Source organism: Oncorhynchus mykiss, chromosome 20 (genome assembly GCF_057628025.1).
Source record: "Oncorhynchus mykiss isolate SJ-2025 chromosome 20, ASM5762802v1, whole genome shotgun sequence".
Taxonomy (NCBI): Eukaryota; Metazoa; Chordata; class Actinopteri; order Salmoniformes; family Salmonidae; genus Oncorhynchus; species Oncorhynchus mykiss.
In genome coordinates this window covers 40618399-40636864 of record NC_143041.1, presented here as the reverse complement: position 1 = coordinate 40636864, position 18466 = coordinate 40618399, and the positions used below count along the sequence as shown (strand labels likewise).

The 18466-nt window shown below is 43.5% G+C and overlaps 1 protein-coding gene across 1 annotated transcript in view; it reads right to left on the bottom strand.

Annotated features, from left to right (window-relative positions):
* Positions 1-2150: 2150 nt before the first annotated feature.
* The window catches only part of LOC110499432 (Na(+)/H(+) exchange regulatory cofactor NHE-RF1), a 33796-nt gene continuing 17480 nt past the window's right edge, over positions 2151-18466 (bottom strand). The window contains exons 2-6 of the mRNA XM_021576572.3: positions 11727-11897; positions 10474-10627; positions 5953-5999; positions 4033-4143; positions 2151-3553 (exon numbers count right to left, since the gene is read on the bottom strand). Of these exons, the coding sequence (XP_021432247.2) occupies positions 3407-3553; positions 4033-4143; positions 5953-5999; positions 10474-10627; positions 11727-11897 (630 nt within the window). The 3' untranslated portion in view covers positions 2151-3406. The remainder of the gene's footprint in view (positions 3554-4032; positions 4144-5952; positions 6000-10473; positions 10628-11726; positions 11898-18466) is intronic.

The window sequence follows — 18466 nt, the reverse complement described above, 5'->3', positions numbered from 1 at the left end:
AACCTACAGTAAGCCCTGACATAGTAAAAAACATAAACCGAGCTGTACTACTGTAACCTACAGTAAGCCCTGACATAGTAAAAAACATAAACCGAGCTGTACTACTGTAACCTACAGTAAGCCCTGACATAGTAAAAAACATAAACCGAGCTGTACTACTGTAACCTACAGTAAGCCCTGACATAGTAAAAAACACAAACCGAGCTGTACTACTGTAACCTACAGTAAGCCCTGACATAGTAAAAAACATAAACCGAGCTGTACTACTGTAACCTACAGTAAGCCCTGACATAGTAAAAAACACAAACCGAGCTGTACTACTGTAACCTACAGTAAGCCCTGACATAGTAAAAAACATAAACCGAGCTGTACTACTGTAACCTACAGTAAGCCCTGACATAGTAAAAAACACAAACCGAGCTGTACTACTGTAACCTACAGTAAGCCCTGACATAGTAAAAAACACAAACCGAGCTGTACTACTGTAACCTACAGTAAGCCCTGACATAGTAAAAAACACAAACCGAGCTGTACTACTGTAACCTACAGTAAGCCCTGACATAGTAAAAAACACAAACCGAGCTGTACTACTGTAACCTACAGTAAGCCCTGACATAGTAAAAAACACAAACCGAGCTGTACTACTGTAACCTACAGTAAGCCCTGACATAGTAAAAAACACAAACCGAGCTGTACTACTGTAACCTACAGTAAGCCCTGACATAGTAAAAAACACAAACCGAGCTGTACTACTGTAACCTACAGTAAGCCCTGACATAGTAAAAAACATAAACCGAGCTGTACTACTGTAACCTACAGTAAGCCCTGACATAGTAAAAAACACAAACCGAGCTGTACTACTGTAACCTACAGTAAGCCCTGACATAGTAAAAAACATAAACCGAGCTGTACTACTGTAACCTACAGTAAGCCCTGACATAGTAAAAAACACAAACCGAGCTGTACTACTGTAACCTACAGTAAGCCCTGACATTGTGCTTTTTACTATCTGCAACTTTGTTTTCCCACTTGTTTGGAAAACTGTGGGGTGTGTCTTGGCAACTGTAACTGCCATTTTAATTCTGTGGTAACACCGTGCCACCCCCAAAACCAAACACAAGGGGGCGGAGTTGAGCCCATTTCGGTGACGGTTTGTTGAAGAGAAAACGGCTTCCGTATGTATTTAACTTTTATGACAATGCACCGTTACAATCGACTGACTTTTCGTGTGGAGTTAAAACAAACTTGTATTTCATCCAACCGTTTGTATGCATCTTCTCTGTCAATGTATTTACATTATAGCTCAAAAACATTCCATGATTCTAGCATTGTGGTATTTAACAGTTTTGTGCTTAATATTTTCTCGTGTCGCTGCTTCTGTTTCACGCACTGTCTTATTACTTTGGTCAGATAGGGATTAGGGTGCCATTTGGGATGTACCCTATTTAGTGCACCTTTTGAGTAGTGCTCTAAATAGGGATTAGGGTGCTATTTGGGAATTGTGACGCAGTCAGTTACTCGAGCATTAAACAGCCAGTATAGACAGATTATGCAGTACAATACCCATACTGTACTTATAGTTCGTTCACCCAAATTAAATATTGGTTTCATGACCCTGTAAAAGATGAGACCGCAATGCATGCTTTGGTTTTGTTCACCTGACCACTGTCTCCAAATGCTAATTTATGTCATTTGGGTGAACTATTACTCAAACTGTTTGTACTGTACACAACCTTAACCACAGTGTTAGTAAGTACGATGTATTTACAGGAACAGTAAAGTGACATTCTCACGTCAGAACATTGTTTTAGATCACGGACTTGCTGATTGGTCTGTTCTAGAGCAGCGTTTCCCAAACTGTGTCCTGGGGACCCCAAGGGGTGCACGTTTTTGTTTATTTTGCCCTAACACTACATAGTTGATTTTGTAAGACAAAAAAATCCAAACCGTGCACCCCATGGAGTCCTCAGGACCCAGCTTGGGAAACGCTGCTCTAGAACACTAGCCCTTGACTTGCTGATTGGTCAATACACGCCCACCTGCTTACAACATTAAAAAGGAGAATTTATACAAACGCGGTCATTTTCCTTTGAGATCCCACAGAGAATGCCTTTCCTCACACACACACACGTTAAAAAAGACAAAAGACATGTTTGATACCACATTTATACCAGTCATCCTCAAGACATTTGACAACTCAGCCCTTGTACCGTACACAGCCAGTAGCGCCCTGGACCAGAGCTGCCACATATACAGTAGGCTAACACTCCCGTCAACCCAGAAAGATTCTGGAACAGTCTTCAAACAAATTGAGGATTTCTTTCTTTAAGACGGAAATTGTATTTTGAGTTATGTACAAATCTAGAAGACACAATCTCGTCATTCTTTAAAACGATGAGACATAGGCAGGACAAAAAGTTGAATCACAACGATAAAAATACCGTAGGATTTTACAATAGTGGTGATTGAACACCAGTTTGGACAGGTTAACTTTACAGTTAAACAACAGTTTACTTTGGGTTAACATCTAGAACCACATACCTCAGTCCCTTTAACCGAAATGTGACCCAACAATGATTGTCACATATAGAACAGAGAATCTCATGTATTCTGAATGGGTTCTACAGTCTAAGAATTGACATGTCAACATCTTCAAAAAGATAGGGTAGTACACCAGTGGTCAGCATTAGAATGACACATTTCCTGAACAAATTCAGTGATATTTGCTAACCAGACGTGTCGACCTCTCATTAATTATTTTGTATTGCTAAAGAATTCAGATGGTTAGTCATTCATTAAGGGCTGAGTTTCATCCATATCGCAGAAGATCCAGGTTCAAATGTAAAGGTCATTTCTGATTGCGTCAACGTTTACTGTGAATGCAGTCTCCGCAAACGCAGGAAAATTCACTAACTTTAGATGAAGAAATAACTTGGATCTTCCACCATACGGATTGAGCCCAGTGATCAGGCAGAAGTACTAAACATGAGTCTCTGGAAAGAAGGTTTTGATTCATCTTAACTCATCCCGAAAAACTCAAATCACTCCCAGCTTGCTATTAGCTAGCTCGTGATTCTACAAGGAAGTATAGCAACCAATCAGATTGCAGATAGACTGACAATAAGATTCAACACACCTTCATGATACACACATTCATTTCTTATTTCCATATATTCCATCATCTTTGATTTCTTCATCCTACTAGATGGAAACTATACACTGTTTCTTATGCAGGAGTGGCATTTCAATTATTTTTTTATTGAAAAAAAATAAAGTGGAAAACCCCTCAATTAGCACATGAAAATCACAAAATATTAACACTGTTCATGTTGTACATTGTGTGTCTGCTTGAGAGAGAGAGCAAAAGAAGGAGTGAGGGTGAGAGAAAGGAGGAAGGGAAGGTGATTTATAGGTTACTGAAGAGTTCGTTCCTCTTGCTCCAGTCCATGGCAGGGGCCTTCTTGGATGAGCGTTTCTGGTGAGCTCTCTCCTTGGCCTGGGCTAGAGACATGCTGAGGCTCGCATTCGGCTCCTTAACCGGAGGCACCCGGACCTAGAGAGAGAGAACATTATGCGTTACTCCATATGTAAAACGGCCACGGGGGGGAGTTTGGGGACCCCCAATATTCAACACAGGCCGATTCAATAAATTTAGAAAAGGTTGAGGGTCGGGGATAGAATATGTACATAAGCAATGGCAAAATGTATAGGAATTGCAAGAAAATGGCTTTAAAACGGCAACATTTTCCATCAGCCTCATAACAAAATTTGTGGAATTGCATTAGTAAACTACATGACTGATACGGTTTTCAAAATACCCCTCGAGGCCATAAAGTCATGTAGAATAGCAGAAACTTTTTGATATTATAATAATTCACAGGAATATTTACATAAGACTCAGTCATCTTTTGTATCTTCTGAATATTTATCTTGATGATTAGTGACGACTTATCCTTCCACTTATACTGGGTTTTCAAAACACCCTGCACATTGCACACACACACACACACACACACACACACACACACACACCTCTGGTGGAGGGGTGCTGGCAGCGGATGTTGGTAGAGAGGCAGTGGAGGTGGTGCTGGATGTCGATGCACTGACAGACACCTTAGGCTTTACTGCTACCTTACCATCCAGCTGTAGAGATAAGAGACACAAATACACTATAAACACAGCTTACACCTTACTGTTCAAATGTACACACAACCCCCTTGATTACCTGCATCACACACACACACATCAGCTAAACACACCTCAGAAACATACAGCACGTTGCCATCACCAGTGGGTGTGATCATCACTGTGGCCACTAGGGGTCGGGATTCACCTTGTGGTACCCTACTCACAGCAACCTATGTGATTCTATTATCTGGCTGAGACAACACTGATCACTGTGGCCACTAGGGGTCGGGATTCACCTTGGTACCCTACTCACAGCAACCTGTGTGATTCTATTATCTGGCTGAGACAACACACCAACACTGATCACTGTGCAGTCTTATTTGCTGCTGAACATTGACACCCATTCTCATTGACGGGGCTGTAGTGGAGCAGGTTGAGAGTTTCAAGTTCCTTGGTGTCCACATCACTAACAAACTAACATTGTCCAAGCACACCAAGAAAGTTGTGAAGATGGCACGACAAAACCTATTCCCCCTCAGGAGACTGAAAGGATTTGTCGTGGGTCCTCAAAAGGTTTTACAGCTGAACCATCGAGAGCATTCACTGCCTGGTATGGCAACTGCTCGGCCTCCGACCGCAAGGCACTACAGAGGGTAGTGCGAACAGCCCAGTACATCACTGGAGCCAAACTTCCTGCCATCCAGGACCTCTATACCAGGCGGTGTCAGAGGAAGGCCCTAAAAATTGTCAAAGACTCCAGCCACCCTAGTCAGACTGTTCTCTATGCAATCGCAAGGCAAGTGGCACCGGAGCACCAAGTCTAGGTCCAAGAGGCTTCTAAACAGCGTCTACCTCTCTGTGTTGTCATCTATGCATAGTCACTTTAATAACTCCACCTACATGTACATATTACCTCAATTACCTCGACTAACCGGTGCAACCGCACATTGACTCTGTACCGGTACCCCCCCCCCCCCCCCCCCCGTCTCGCTATTGTTATTTTACTTCTGCTCTTTAATTACTTGTTACTTTTATGTCTTATTCTTATTTTTTAACTGCATTGATGGTTAGGGGCTCGTAAGTAAGCATATCGGTTGGTAAGATCTACACCGGTTGTATTTGGCCGTTGTGACTAATAAAATTTTGATTTGATCACCTGCTCAGAGACATTATAATGTGTATGTTCTCTACTCTCAGCTCTGTCGCCCTGAGTTAGTGGGATAGTCGGATAGTTAGCCATCTCATCTCATTAGCATAATCTCCAGCACGCCTCAGGAATTACAGAGGCTCCCAATCCCAGAGAGAGAGAGAGCACACTGGCCCACTGTCCACCGCTCTGATCCGACAGTTACCATGGTGACAGGGTCAGCCACGATATCGTCGCTGCCAATCCCCTAGGCTTGTTCCCAGGGTGTCATGGCTTCTTTGTCAGTCAGGGACAAATCTTATATGGCAACCCATTATCTATTAAGTGCACTGCTTTTGACTAGAGCCCAATGGGTAAAGGGGACAGGGTGCCATTTTGGGACACAGCTAGTGTCACTGCTTTAGATTGGTCTGCTCTCAATGAGGTGTGATTATAGTGCGTGGTTAATACCACACCCCCATCTTATCTAGCCAAAGACTTATTTAGGTTTCTGATTTACCAATTCAAGCTCTGAATCATGTGAATGTGTACGGCAGAGCGAGAGAAGGAACATTCGGTCTAGGATGAGTGATTGTTGAGGAAAGTTTTCCCACGAGAACCGTCCTAATCTCTATCCAGGAATGTCCACTTTGGTGATAAGAGCCCGAGAGAAGTGCCCCCCCCCACACACTCCTCACCTCCTCTTCTTCTGCTCCTCCATTGGACACAGGTTCAGGAAGAGGTCCTAGAGGAAACAGACAAAAAAGCCAAATCAGCTGACCGGTTCTGTGGAACAATAGTTTAGTCACCATTGTGGATAAGGAATAGTGATATTAAGAGGACACACACAACCTTTCAAAAGTTTGGGGTCACTTAGAATGTTTTTGTCTATTAACATCAAATTGATCAGAAATACAGTGTAGACATTGTTAATGTTGTAAATGACTATTGCAGCTGGAAACTGCTTACTTTTTAAATGGAATATCTACATTGGCGTACAGAGGCCCATTATCAGCAGCCATCACTCCTGTGTTCCAAAGGCATGTTGTGTTGGCTAATCCAAGTTTATCATTTTAAAAGGCTAATTGATCATTAGAAAAGCATTTAGCAATTATGTTAGCACAGCTGAAAACTGTTGTCCTGATTAAAGAAGAAATAAAACTGGCCTTATTGAGTAGTTGAGTATCTGGAGCGTCAGCATTTGTGGGTTCGATTACAGGCTCAAAATGGCCAGAAGCAAAGACCTTTCTTCTGAAACTCGTCAGTCTATTCTTGTTTTGAGAAATGAAGGCTATTACATGCGAGAAATTGCCAAGAAACTGAAGATCTTGTACAACGCTGTGTACTACTCCCTTCACAGAACAGTGCAAACTGGCTCTAACCAGAATAGAAGGAGTGGGAGGCCCCGGTGCACAACTGAGCAAGAGGACAAGTACATTAGTGTCTAGTATGAGAAACAGACGCCTCACAAGTCCTCAACTGGCAGCTTCATTTAAATAGTACCCGCAAAACACCAGTCTCAGGGTCAACAGTGAAGAGGCGACTCCGGGATGGTGGCCTTCTGGGCAGAGTTGCAAAGAAAAAGCCATATCTCAGACTGGCCAATAAAAATAAAAGATTAAGATGGGCAAAAGACCACAGACATTGGACAGAGGAACCCTGCCTAGAAGGCCAGCATCCTGGAGTCGCCTCTTCACCGTTGAAACTGGTTTTGTATATGGACACCCCTTCAAATTAGTGGATTCTGCTATTTCAGCCACACCCGTTACTGGCAGGTGTATAAAATCGAGCACACAGCCATGCAATCTCCATACACAAACATTGGCAGTAGAGTGGCTTTACTGAAGAGCTCAGTGACTGTCATAGGATGCCACCTTTCCAACAAGTCCGTTCATAAAGTTTGTCCTGCTAGAGCATGTCCCGGTAAACTGTAAGTACTGCTATTGTGAAGTGGAAACGTCTAGGAGAAACTACCGCTCAGCCACAAAGTGGTGGGCCACACAAACTCACAGAGCGGGACCACAGAATGCTGAAGAGTGTCGAGCATAAAAATAGTCTGTCCTCGGTTGCAACACTCACTCCAAACTGCTTCTGGAAGCAACGTCAGCACAAAAACTGTTCCGTCGGGAGCTTCATGAAAATGGGTTTCCATGGCCAAGCAGCAGCACACAAGCCTAAGATCACCATGTGCAATGCCAAGCATCAGCTGGAGTGGTGTAAAGCTCGCCGCCATTGGACAAAAGGGAAACACGTTCTCTGGAGCGATCAAATCAAAGTTTGTCACGTGCGCCGAATAGAACAGGTGTAGACCTTACAGTGAAATGCTTACTTACAGGCTCTAACCAATAGTGCGGAGAAAAAAAAGTGTATGTGTATGTGTGTGTGTAGGTAAGTAAAGAAGTAAAACAACAGTATTTTTACAGACCGTTGAAAATAAGAGGAGCAAGGCTATATACAGACACCGGTTAGTCAGGCTTATTGAAGTAATATGTAGGTATGGTTAAAGTGACTATGCATATATGATGAACAGAGAGTAGCAGTAGCATAAAAAGAGGGGTTGGCAGGTGGTGGGACACAATGCAGACAGCCTGGTTAGCCAATGTGCGGGAGCACTGGTTGGTCGGGCTAATTGAGGGGCCAATAGTATGTACATGAATGTATAGTTAAAGTGACTATAAGATAAACAGAGAGTAGCAGCAGTGGTTCCAACTTCATGGCAACAGTTTGGGGAAGGCCCTTTCCTGTTTAAGCATGACAATGCCTCTGTGCCAAGCAAGATCCATACAGAAATTGTTTTTTTTTTTTTAGATCGGTGTGGAAGAACTTGACTGGCCTGCACAGAGCCCTGACCTCAACCCCACCGAACACCTTCGGGATGAATTGGAACACCGAAAATGAGCCAGGCCTATATCGTCCCAACATCAGTGCCCGACCTCACTAATGCTCGTGGCTGAATGGAAGCAAATCCCTGCATTAATTTTCCAACATCTAGTGGAAAGCTTTCCCAGAAGAGTGGATGCTGTTATAGCAGCAAAGGAGGGACCAACTCCATATTAATGCCCATGATTTTGGAATGAGATGTTCGACGAGCAGGTGTCCACAGACTTTTGGTCATATAGTGTAGTTCTTCATTGGAATCACAGTCCTTTTCTGTCCTGTATGATGTCAGTGTTATTGTTGACTAATTAGTACTGTGGAAATGTAATATACCTGAATAAAAGGTTGGACTTTAGTGCCCGACTCTTCTGTCCTAGATCTTAAGGGACTTTTTCATCCTCCACACCCCAGCTGTCACCATGAATACTGTTGCCATGACTTCATCATCTTCAAAGAGAAGGCTATTGGCTTGGTCTAGTTCTGATAGTCCGAGTCGATATTCACGTAATAATATGCCATTCCTGTCGACCACAAATTGAGGAAAAAATAAATAAAAAATCTCCGTTGACCCACATTGTAAAAGAGCCACCTTCATTGTACAGAAATAACAAAACATGCTGAAAAGCTGTTGTTCAATGTACATGCAACCAGGTCAGAAATACCAAACTACAGTTCGTAATACTCCTATGTCGGGAAATAGAGCCAGCGAGAAGACTATGTGGCTTCAGGTTATTTGATGTGGGAGAGTGGGGACTGTGTCCAAGTAGGCTACTATGTGGTTGGAAAACATTTCACCACAGGTAAGACATATAAACTTGTTTAGTCTTGTAATTCTACTCACTTTATTGTCCATTTGTTTGTGTTGTTGGTGTTGACTACCTTAATGTTACGGTCAGTAGCTAGCTAGTATTCACTCACGTGGCTGCTAGCGCCGTCATGGAACGGGCATGAGGGAGGCCATGGTCACCAACCGATTGATCTTCTAGTCGATCAACAAACATTTCTATAGAAAAGCCAACAAAGGTTTTCACTCCTTTTTGATGTGATTTGTGTTGTGCTGTTGGTGGTAGATGCACTTGACTCAGAAGCCCTGCGCACCAAGTGTTGCCATTTCATCTGTCTGAGAAGACAAACCGCCTACCCAGCGGACTGGGAGACATGTTGCTAAATCGAGCGCTGCCTACTGTGCTGGCCGTTGGATAGCTCAAATCACCATGACTACAGCTTCCACGACCAGCTAAATTTGATACTAGCCAACGTGAGATTTCATAACTTTTAAAACCTTGACCAGAGAGAGATTGTCAAAGAATACAGCGAAGAGCTGTTTGAGTTTATGTCTTTAATATTTTATTCAGCACTGTCAACTGTTTTTAGTCAACACTATTATAAAACGTGCTTCTCCCTACTCCCCCTCACACTGCAGCAGCAATGAATGAGTAGCCAAGTCCATTGATGGCCCTGCGTTGTTATTAGTATTAGCAGCTGGTCGTGTCTATTTTTAATACCTAGGAATATTTCACTTTCTCTGGTCATAAGAACAACATGAATTTGTGCATGAATTTGTGCGGTGCGACTTTTTCGCAGTCAGGTGGAAGACATGTCCCCTCTCTCTGGTCAGTCTACCAGAAGAAAGGAAGGAGAGAGCAGGGATCCTCTGCTGCTCTCTCCCTGAGAATAACAATATTGTCAGGCCAGGCATATAGCCAATATGATGTGATAATGTATTAGGCCTGCTGCAAAAACCTCATTCCTTACAGAAGTCTTTTTGTTAGGTTAATGTTACGTTTAAGTCACGTCTTGAAACAATCCTGAGCGTTAGATCTCAGCTCACTTTTTGCCTACTGAAGTGACCTTGAACATGTTCTAAGTAGTGGGAATGCCCGGCAGCCATTTTGAAAAGTCATCTTCAGACATGTTTTACATTTCTTCAAATGTAGTTTTGTAATAGACCAAATCAACCAAACAAGAAAACTGTGTTTGAAAAAAAATGTGAAGTTTTTTGCTGTGAGCCAATGGTGTAACCTAGGTAACCACAGGTTTTTTTTTTTTCGCCACAAGCGGGCTGCAATGTTCTATCTAATACCGACTGGGACTATGGCCAGCCAGCTACTCCTCCACCCCCAACTCCAGTTTAATCATTAACTTCAACAAGGCCACTGTGTGTACGTTTGGAGAGAGATAGTACTACTTGACGACAAGTAGTACAAGATAGAAGTCTATCACTTCCTTAATCCTTCCTAGTCAATTTCTACTGAACTAATCTATGACCAAATGACCAAAGGATTCACAGGAATCTGCCCGACAAGCGTTTTTCCAAGGATATAGTGTGTGTGTGTGTGTACCTGTGAGGTGGGCCTCAGTAGGAATGACGTTGCAGCTGTTGAAGAAAGCTTCTGCCTCACGATCCACCACCAGTAGACTGGTCTCATCTCCCCCGGCCTTGATGGCTGCTACCACCTCACTGTGCTGCATCCCTGCTACTGACTTACTGTTAACCTGGTTAGAGACAGACTTAATGTTAACCTGGTTAGAGACAGACAACCTGGTTAGAGACAGACAACCTGGTTAGAGACAGACATACTGTTAACCTGGTTAGAGACAGACATACTGTTAACCTGGTTAGAGACAGACATACTGTTAACCTGGTTAGAGACAGACATACTGTTAACCTGGTTAGAGACAGAGAGACAAAGTTTTAAAAAGTACAGCTGTCCAGTACATTCACCATGATGACAGAGAACAGTGAGACAATATAGTTGTTATGGGTGGTCATCTCTTGGAAGTTTAAACTGAATTAAACGCTTAGGGACACTGTAGGAAGCACCCTAGTAGGAACTACCCACTGCTATAGGACCCAGTGCTGCCTGTTGAATTCCAACAGGAGAAAGTCAGAGGGGGGAATATCGTATTGAATTGATTCTATCTCACAGACTTCCATAGTGATCACACAATAGAGCAGAGCCCTGATAGACTCTATCGCTGATCCCAGTCTGTGTGTACACCATACCTAAGAACGGTAGCTCACAAATGTTTCCCTGGTTAGTAGAAAGCATTAGACTTACAGCCTTGACCTTTGTCAGACACTGTTTGAAGTCAGTGTAATTGGAGTGTAATTCAAGTCATAGACAGACAGTGGTCGTATTACGACATGGGGACCAAGGGCCCGAAAAACAACAGTATCAAGGACTGTTTCCCCTTCACACTCACACAACTGGCCTTGAAAAACCCTCTGTTTTTGTCTCTCACTCTCTCCCTCCCCCCCACACAAAGTCACTTCCCAACAGTGCATTACCTAATCCCAGTACTGATTACCATTCCTACTCTGCCACTGATGTAATGAGATTACAACACACACATTCATCCTCAAGGCCAGCACAACTGTCTGATTGTCATATCGATGCCTGACATACTATCTGTACAAGAGAAGACATGTCTGTACAAGTTGATAAAAGGTGAAGACAAATAGTACCAGAAGAATATTGCACTGCATTGCTAATATGGTTCAGGGATGAGAGCAGGGATGTGCTGCTGAGTAGTTGGCTTTATAAAAACGTCCTGTACAGAGTCTCTGTTTGTACAGTAAAGATATACGTACCTGTACTATCTTGTCCTGCGGTTTGAGACCAGCCTTGTCAGCAGGAGATTCCTCGTCCACAGCTCTAATGTACTGGCCCGGTTTAGACTTCTCACTGTGCAAGTTGAAGCCATAGCCCGTCGCACCCTTCTTCATCGAGCACAGACGAGGACGCAGCTCTGCCTTCGAGTCCTACAGAGAAAACAGATCTTGTTAAGCACATATCTATACCTAGAGAGAGTGAGACAGCAAGAGAGAGAGACAGAGAGATAAAGCATGTCTAGTTCAGCACATATCTATACCTAGAGAGAGTGAGACAGCAAGAGAGAGAGAGACAGAGAGAGAAAGCATGTCTAGTTCAGCACATATCTACGCTGTTACATGGAGAGAGCAGATCTATACCTCTACAAAGAGCAAAATAGCAGATTGTTCATCACAGAGAACAATTAGCACAAACTCCACATTTAAAGCAACAGTTGACCTGGAATGGATATTAAAAAAAATGTAGTTAAAATACCATTAGTGTGACAGAGATCAAGACGGACTGGATTCTAGCGTTCCACAACCATCCGAAGACCAAGAGAGAAATAGGCAAGGTTCCTGTTCTCAATGAATTAGAGAACACTCCGTGACAGGTTTACACCAGAGACAGGGAGCTGGGACAATTAAAACGTCGCCCTGTGTCGTTTTATTAGTGCAAATGTGGAACATAGACGGCTAGCAAGGGAAAACGGACATGAAGCTATTGGACCTAGTGCACTGCTGTTACTAAATACTCACCAAGCAAGCATAATTCAGTTTATTTAAGAACACTATAGCTATTCCAAGTAGGGTTGCCAACAGTTCGTATTAGCCGGGATGTCCCTTATATTGGGCTAAATTGGTGTCGTTTTTTTTCATCCAATCACAGTATAGCGTAAACACGGCAATTCCTGCCAAGTCATTTCTGTTGTTGTTCGGTCGGTTTGGCATATCAAGGAAATATGGATAAACCTGCAAAAAAGACAAAACAAATCCTGCAGCTACAACAAACAACGGAAAGCAAAAAAGAGGTGGGTTCAGCCCGTCAGTGGTGACTCGACAAAAGCTTTCTGTACTTTATGCGGTCGGGAATTCTCAATTGGCCATGGAGGGGAGAGTAACCACAGAAATGTACAAGAAGGCCACGCTAGCTAAAAAGGTGCTAGCAATATTGGTTCATTTATCGTGACGTCTTACTGCGGAAAAGGACAAAAATCGCAGCAAGTGAAGCCTCGTCTATGTACCATACGGTTAAACACGGACTCTGCTACAACATACGGTCTTGTTAGGGTCAACGGTGCTTTGTTTCATGACTAAAATGTTGTGAAGATGATGCACTTGGGATGAACGAAAGCAGAGAGGATTACAATTAGTTTTGGATGGTCTGTCCCCGAACGAAGGTGAGCCCGTGTATTTCTCAGTTGCCAGTGATGCCTCAAACAAGGGAATCAGAAAAAAATTCCAGTGTGTGTGAGATATTTCTCTGTGTCTGATGGAGTGTGTGAAATTCTGCGACATGTTTGCACACGATGGCTCGCTCTTCAATCCAGCTGTTGACCGTCTCCTGCAAAGCTGGCCAGCTCTTACGTCATACTTCAGGTCCCTTGGGGAGACCTGTCCTGTGGCACTGAAGAGTATTTTTTAGTATGAAGAAAAAAACAGAAGCTGCCGAGATTTATCTGTGATTTTTTTCCCACAACGTAGGGTGTGTTTTTGACCAACTCGTAAAAAAGCTGGAGGAAACAACACTCTGCATCACAGATGTTTACGAGGAAGTCAAAAAGTTTAAAATGAAGATGCTTCAGGGGAAACAGGACAGCTTTTTTGGATACAAAACCAAGCAGCTGATGGACAAACAATTGTCAGCACAAAGGCCCAAGCAGCAACAGGACTTTGAGGGTCTATCTACACTGTCATTACATACATTGACAAGTGGTTTGATTACTCATCCAGAAAATGTAATGGTGGAACTGAAACCAGTCGACCTCTGAGGAGCTCTCTTTCACTGACCTGGAGCGGTTGCCCTCAAAATGACAGAGACAGTCATACTGACCAACTCTGAATAGCTTTGTGTTAGCCGGGAGGAAATACAGAAAGCCAGACAGGATACCACAAAATACACCAGTGAGAAGTGGGTGGCAGTTTTCCAAAACCTAGATAAAGCCAAGTTGATCAACATGTTCAGGATTGTCTCATTTGTCCTCAGTGTGCCAGGCTCAAATGCCTTTGTAGAGAGGATTCTGTCTGATGACCATTAGATGGTGTGACTCAAGAAACAGATGCAGCACAGAGCTGATCAAAATGAACTTCAAATATCTGAACTGTGACTTGTCATGGAAGGACTTCTCTCTGGCTATGCAACAGGACTGCTTGACTCAGTCTAGAGCAGCAAAAATATCCATGGAAGAAGTAGACTTGGAGTGATTCATGTCCCTCTTTTCCATTTAAAATGTTGTGTCTGCTGTCAAGTTCCAAACTGAGATTTCTTTGATCATTTATTTTGAGGTTTGTTTACATAATGATACAGTTTTAGTAAAGCTATAGGCTAAACAGAATATAAGAATGTTTTGCCTTTCCAATTAAATAAGACCATTAAATATACACTTTCACACAACACCATACCCAAACCGCCGTGGCACCATGCACTGGCACGTCACCTTTTGGCCCTTATTTGGTAGTGAGAAAGTTGGCAACCCTACCTCCAAGCTCCATACTTGCTTCTACGTACTATAGTTCTATGAATATGAACAGTAGGATAATACTGTATCTAAAAGGAGCAGTTCAGACTCCAGGCTGTGATTGTAAAATAGAATTTGTTCTTAATTGACCTGCCGGGTAAAATAAATATTAAAAAACACAAGTGTGTGGCTTGGGTTGTGTGCGAGCGTCCGTTAAACTCTGTCTCAAGTCAGTGACAAGGCTTGCTAGAGAGTCTAGCTGGGCTCTGGACTGGTGTTCAACGTAATGAACTAATCCAGGAGTGGTCATACGCTAGACTAAGCATTTAATCCCACTAGAGGTGGAGACAGGCTAACAGCTACATAGGAGTGCAGTAGCAGAAAAGGGAATGAGGTTAACAGCACAGCCAGAGAGAGGTTGCAAACCTAACCTCCGTGTTGGCACCAACCAAACCCTCTATGCAAAACATTCTCATTCAGAACCAGAATGCAATTGTTCTTGGAACTTTTGATACCAATATGTCATCCATTAGAATTCCAAGTTAGCAGAATTCTCTAAATGCATATGGCTGTGCTATGGTTCAACACTCATGAGAATAGCAGGGGAAGACAGGAAATGTACATTTATTGAGCCAGGTTGAGGATTGGTGTTAAATCCCATTTCAATCATAACTAATGGAACAGATAAGATGCTGTAAAGGTGGAGAGACTTTATGACCGGTGGATATATAGAGGCCTATATCTATTTTGCATACTACAGTAATGATAGAGAACAATCATCATATAAAATGTACTCCTCCTCCACTGATAAAAAGGGCTGTTCCAGAGATTGTTGCTCTGTAATCGTTAGTCACCCGTTAATAATTATCTGTTACCAACCTTAAGAGCAACCTTTGCATCCTGAACGTCCACCCATGTGACGTGTCTCCCTGCTGTGAAAAACTTGCTGGCAGAAAATAAACCCAGTTTATATGATTCAGATCCTGCCTCCCAAATGACACCCTATTCATTATGGGCACTGGTCACAAGTAGTGCACTATATTGGAAATAGGGGTCAGTTTGAGAGTCAACCACAGAATATGATTGGTTTAATATCCTAAAAATGGTCAGTGCAGAGTTGTTTCTGGCTGGGATGAACATGGAAGGACATTATTGAGCGTTTCATTGATTCACACATGGCTTCATAACCATTGACTGTTGAGGAAGACCAACACAGGCCGTATGACAGCTTCAGTACTGAATGGTACATTAAAACTATTACAACTCACAGTACAAAGGATGGAGGGCAGGACAATCTCACATTCCTGACTGTCAAGTGTCAACATGAACATGTCAACAGTAATGATGTCAGACAAACATGATTTTGAATGTGGGAGACACAAATAGTATGCACACGCACACCACACACAGAGAGAGAAGAAAGCACTGAGGTATCCAGTTAATACAAGCACAACAGACAGAGAACCAGCCTATGAACCAGAAGGAGAAGAGAGAACCAGCCGACACAGGAGGAGAGCAATGATATACCTCCCACCCCCTCCCCCTCACACATCCTGTTGGTGTCCGTCACTACGCCCATGTCCAGCTCCAATCCCAGGTCGTCCTCAGGGGGGACTGGGAGGCCAGGCAGGCTGACAATGAGAAGCTTTGTCCTGGGGAGACGGAGAGGCCTGAACCCCTGATCCCCAGCCAGCCGTTGTCACAGCAGAAATCTGCACTCAAAACACTACGAGGGTGGTTTCCTCAGCCAGCTGCAGCCACAGCAAAGACTCAATCTCTGATAGACAAGCAGTTGTAAATGGATTGATGTTTTGGGGGTGATTTGAGCTTTGGCAACACTAGTAGTGCCGACTTAAACGGCACAGCTCAAAGCATCCAAAACAAGCGCTTGTCTATTAAAGTTCTCATTCAGCTTCAAGTATCTTGTTGAAGCTTTAAATGCAGCAGAGTTACAGAGCAGTGAGCTCTAAGCACTCAACCCACCAGCAGCAGCAGCAGACGGTCACTCGTCTCACTACAGTACATCCAAAATGGCACCCTATTCCCTATATAGTGCCATAGGGCTCTGGTCAAAAGTAGTCCAGTATATAGGGAATAGGGTGGCATTTGGCACAGATCCCCGTCTCTCCCTCTGTATTTGTCCAGGCTGTCGTGCGGTTTGCTGAAGCTGAGACTGGAACAGAGTAAATAGGCATTTTAACATCATAGAATTTAGCCAGTGGGTAACTTGTGGAATAGACACGGGCTGGAATTACATTTTAATTCCATTTGAAATGCATTTTATTATTTTGGAACTTTAGTGAGTGTAATGTTTACTGTCTGCATTCAGGATTAGACCCACCCCTTGAATAAGAAGAGCATACCTACAATCTACCACACGTTAAGTGTGTGTGTGTGTGAGTGTTACACTGCCAGAAGGAGAACCATTCTCCCTCTCCCCCATTGGAAACACATGTTAACATTGCCAAAGCAAGTCAAGTAGATAAATAACCAAGTGAAATCAACAACAAAAAACATTACACTCACAAAAGTTCCAAAAGAATAAAGACATTTCAAATGTCATTGGATGTGCAAATTGTTAAAGTACAAAAGGGAAAATAAGTCAACAAGTGGCAACAGGTCACAAATCTTGTTGCTGTGATTGCACACTGTGGTATTTCACCCATTCGATATGGGAGTTAATGAAAATTGGATTTGTTTTCAAATTAATATAATTTAAGGGGTGGATCGGCTTTAATCAATTGCAGATTGATTGTTGCTTCCATCAATGTAATTGTCTGCATCATTTCCAATCCCCCATGTATGGTTTGGGTAAATATATAAACTCAGCAAACATAGAAACGTCCCTTTTTCAGGACCCTGTCCTTCAAAGACAGCTTGTAAAAATCCAAATAACTTCACAGATCTTCATTGTAAAGTGTTTGAACAAGCATGGGAAACAGTGTTTAATGAACCATGAACAATGGATCAGTCGTTAAGACACTAACAGCTTACAGAAGGTAGGCAATTAAGGTCACAGTTATGAAAACTTAGGACACTAAAGAGGCCTTTCTACTGACTCTGAAAAACACCAAAAGAAAGATGCCCAGGGTCCCTGCTCATCTGTGTGGACGTGCCTTAGGCATGCTGTAAGTAGGCATGAGGACTGCAGATGTGGCCAGGGCAATAAATTGCAATGTCCGTACTGTGAGAAACCCAAGACAGCGCTACAGGGAGACAGGACGGACAGCTGATCGTCCTCGTAGTGGCAGACCACACGTAACAACACCTGCACAGGATCGGTACATCTGAACATCACACCTGCGGGACAGGTACAGGATGGCAACAACAACTGCCCGAGTTACACCAGGAATGTACAATCCCTCCATCAGTGCTCAGACTGTCCGCAATAGGCTGAGAGAGACTGGACTGAAGGCTTGTAGGCCTGTTGTAAGGCAGGTCCTCACCAGACATCACCGGCAACAACGTCGCCTATGGGCACACACCCACTGTCTCCGGACCAGACAAGACTGGCAAAAAGTGCTCTTCACTGACGAGTCGCGGTTTTGTCTCACCAGGGGTGATGGTCGGATTCGCATTTATCGTAGAAGGAATGAGCGTTACACCGAGGCCTGTTCTCTGGAGCGGTGGAGGGTCCGTCATGGTCTGGGGCAGTGTGTCACAGCAGCATCGGACTGAGCTTGTTGAGATTGCCTGCAATGACAACGCTGTGTGTTACTGGGAAGACATCCTCCTCCCTCATGTGGTACTCTTCCTGCAGGCTCATCCTGACAAGACCCTCCAGCATGACAATGCCACCAGCCATACTGGTCGTTCTGTGCATGATTTCCTGCAAGACAGGAATGTCAGTGTTCTGCCATGGCCAGCAAAGTGCCCGGATCTCAATCCCATTGAGCACGTCTGGGACCTGTTGTATCAGAGGGTGAGGGCTAGGGTCATTCCCCCCAGAAATGTCTGGGAACTTGCAGGTGCCTTGGTGGAAGAGTGGGGTAACATCTCACAGCAAGAACTGGCAAATCTGGTGCAGTCCATGAGGAGATGCACTGCAGTACTTAATGCAGC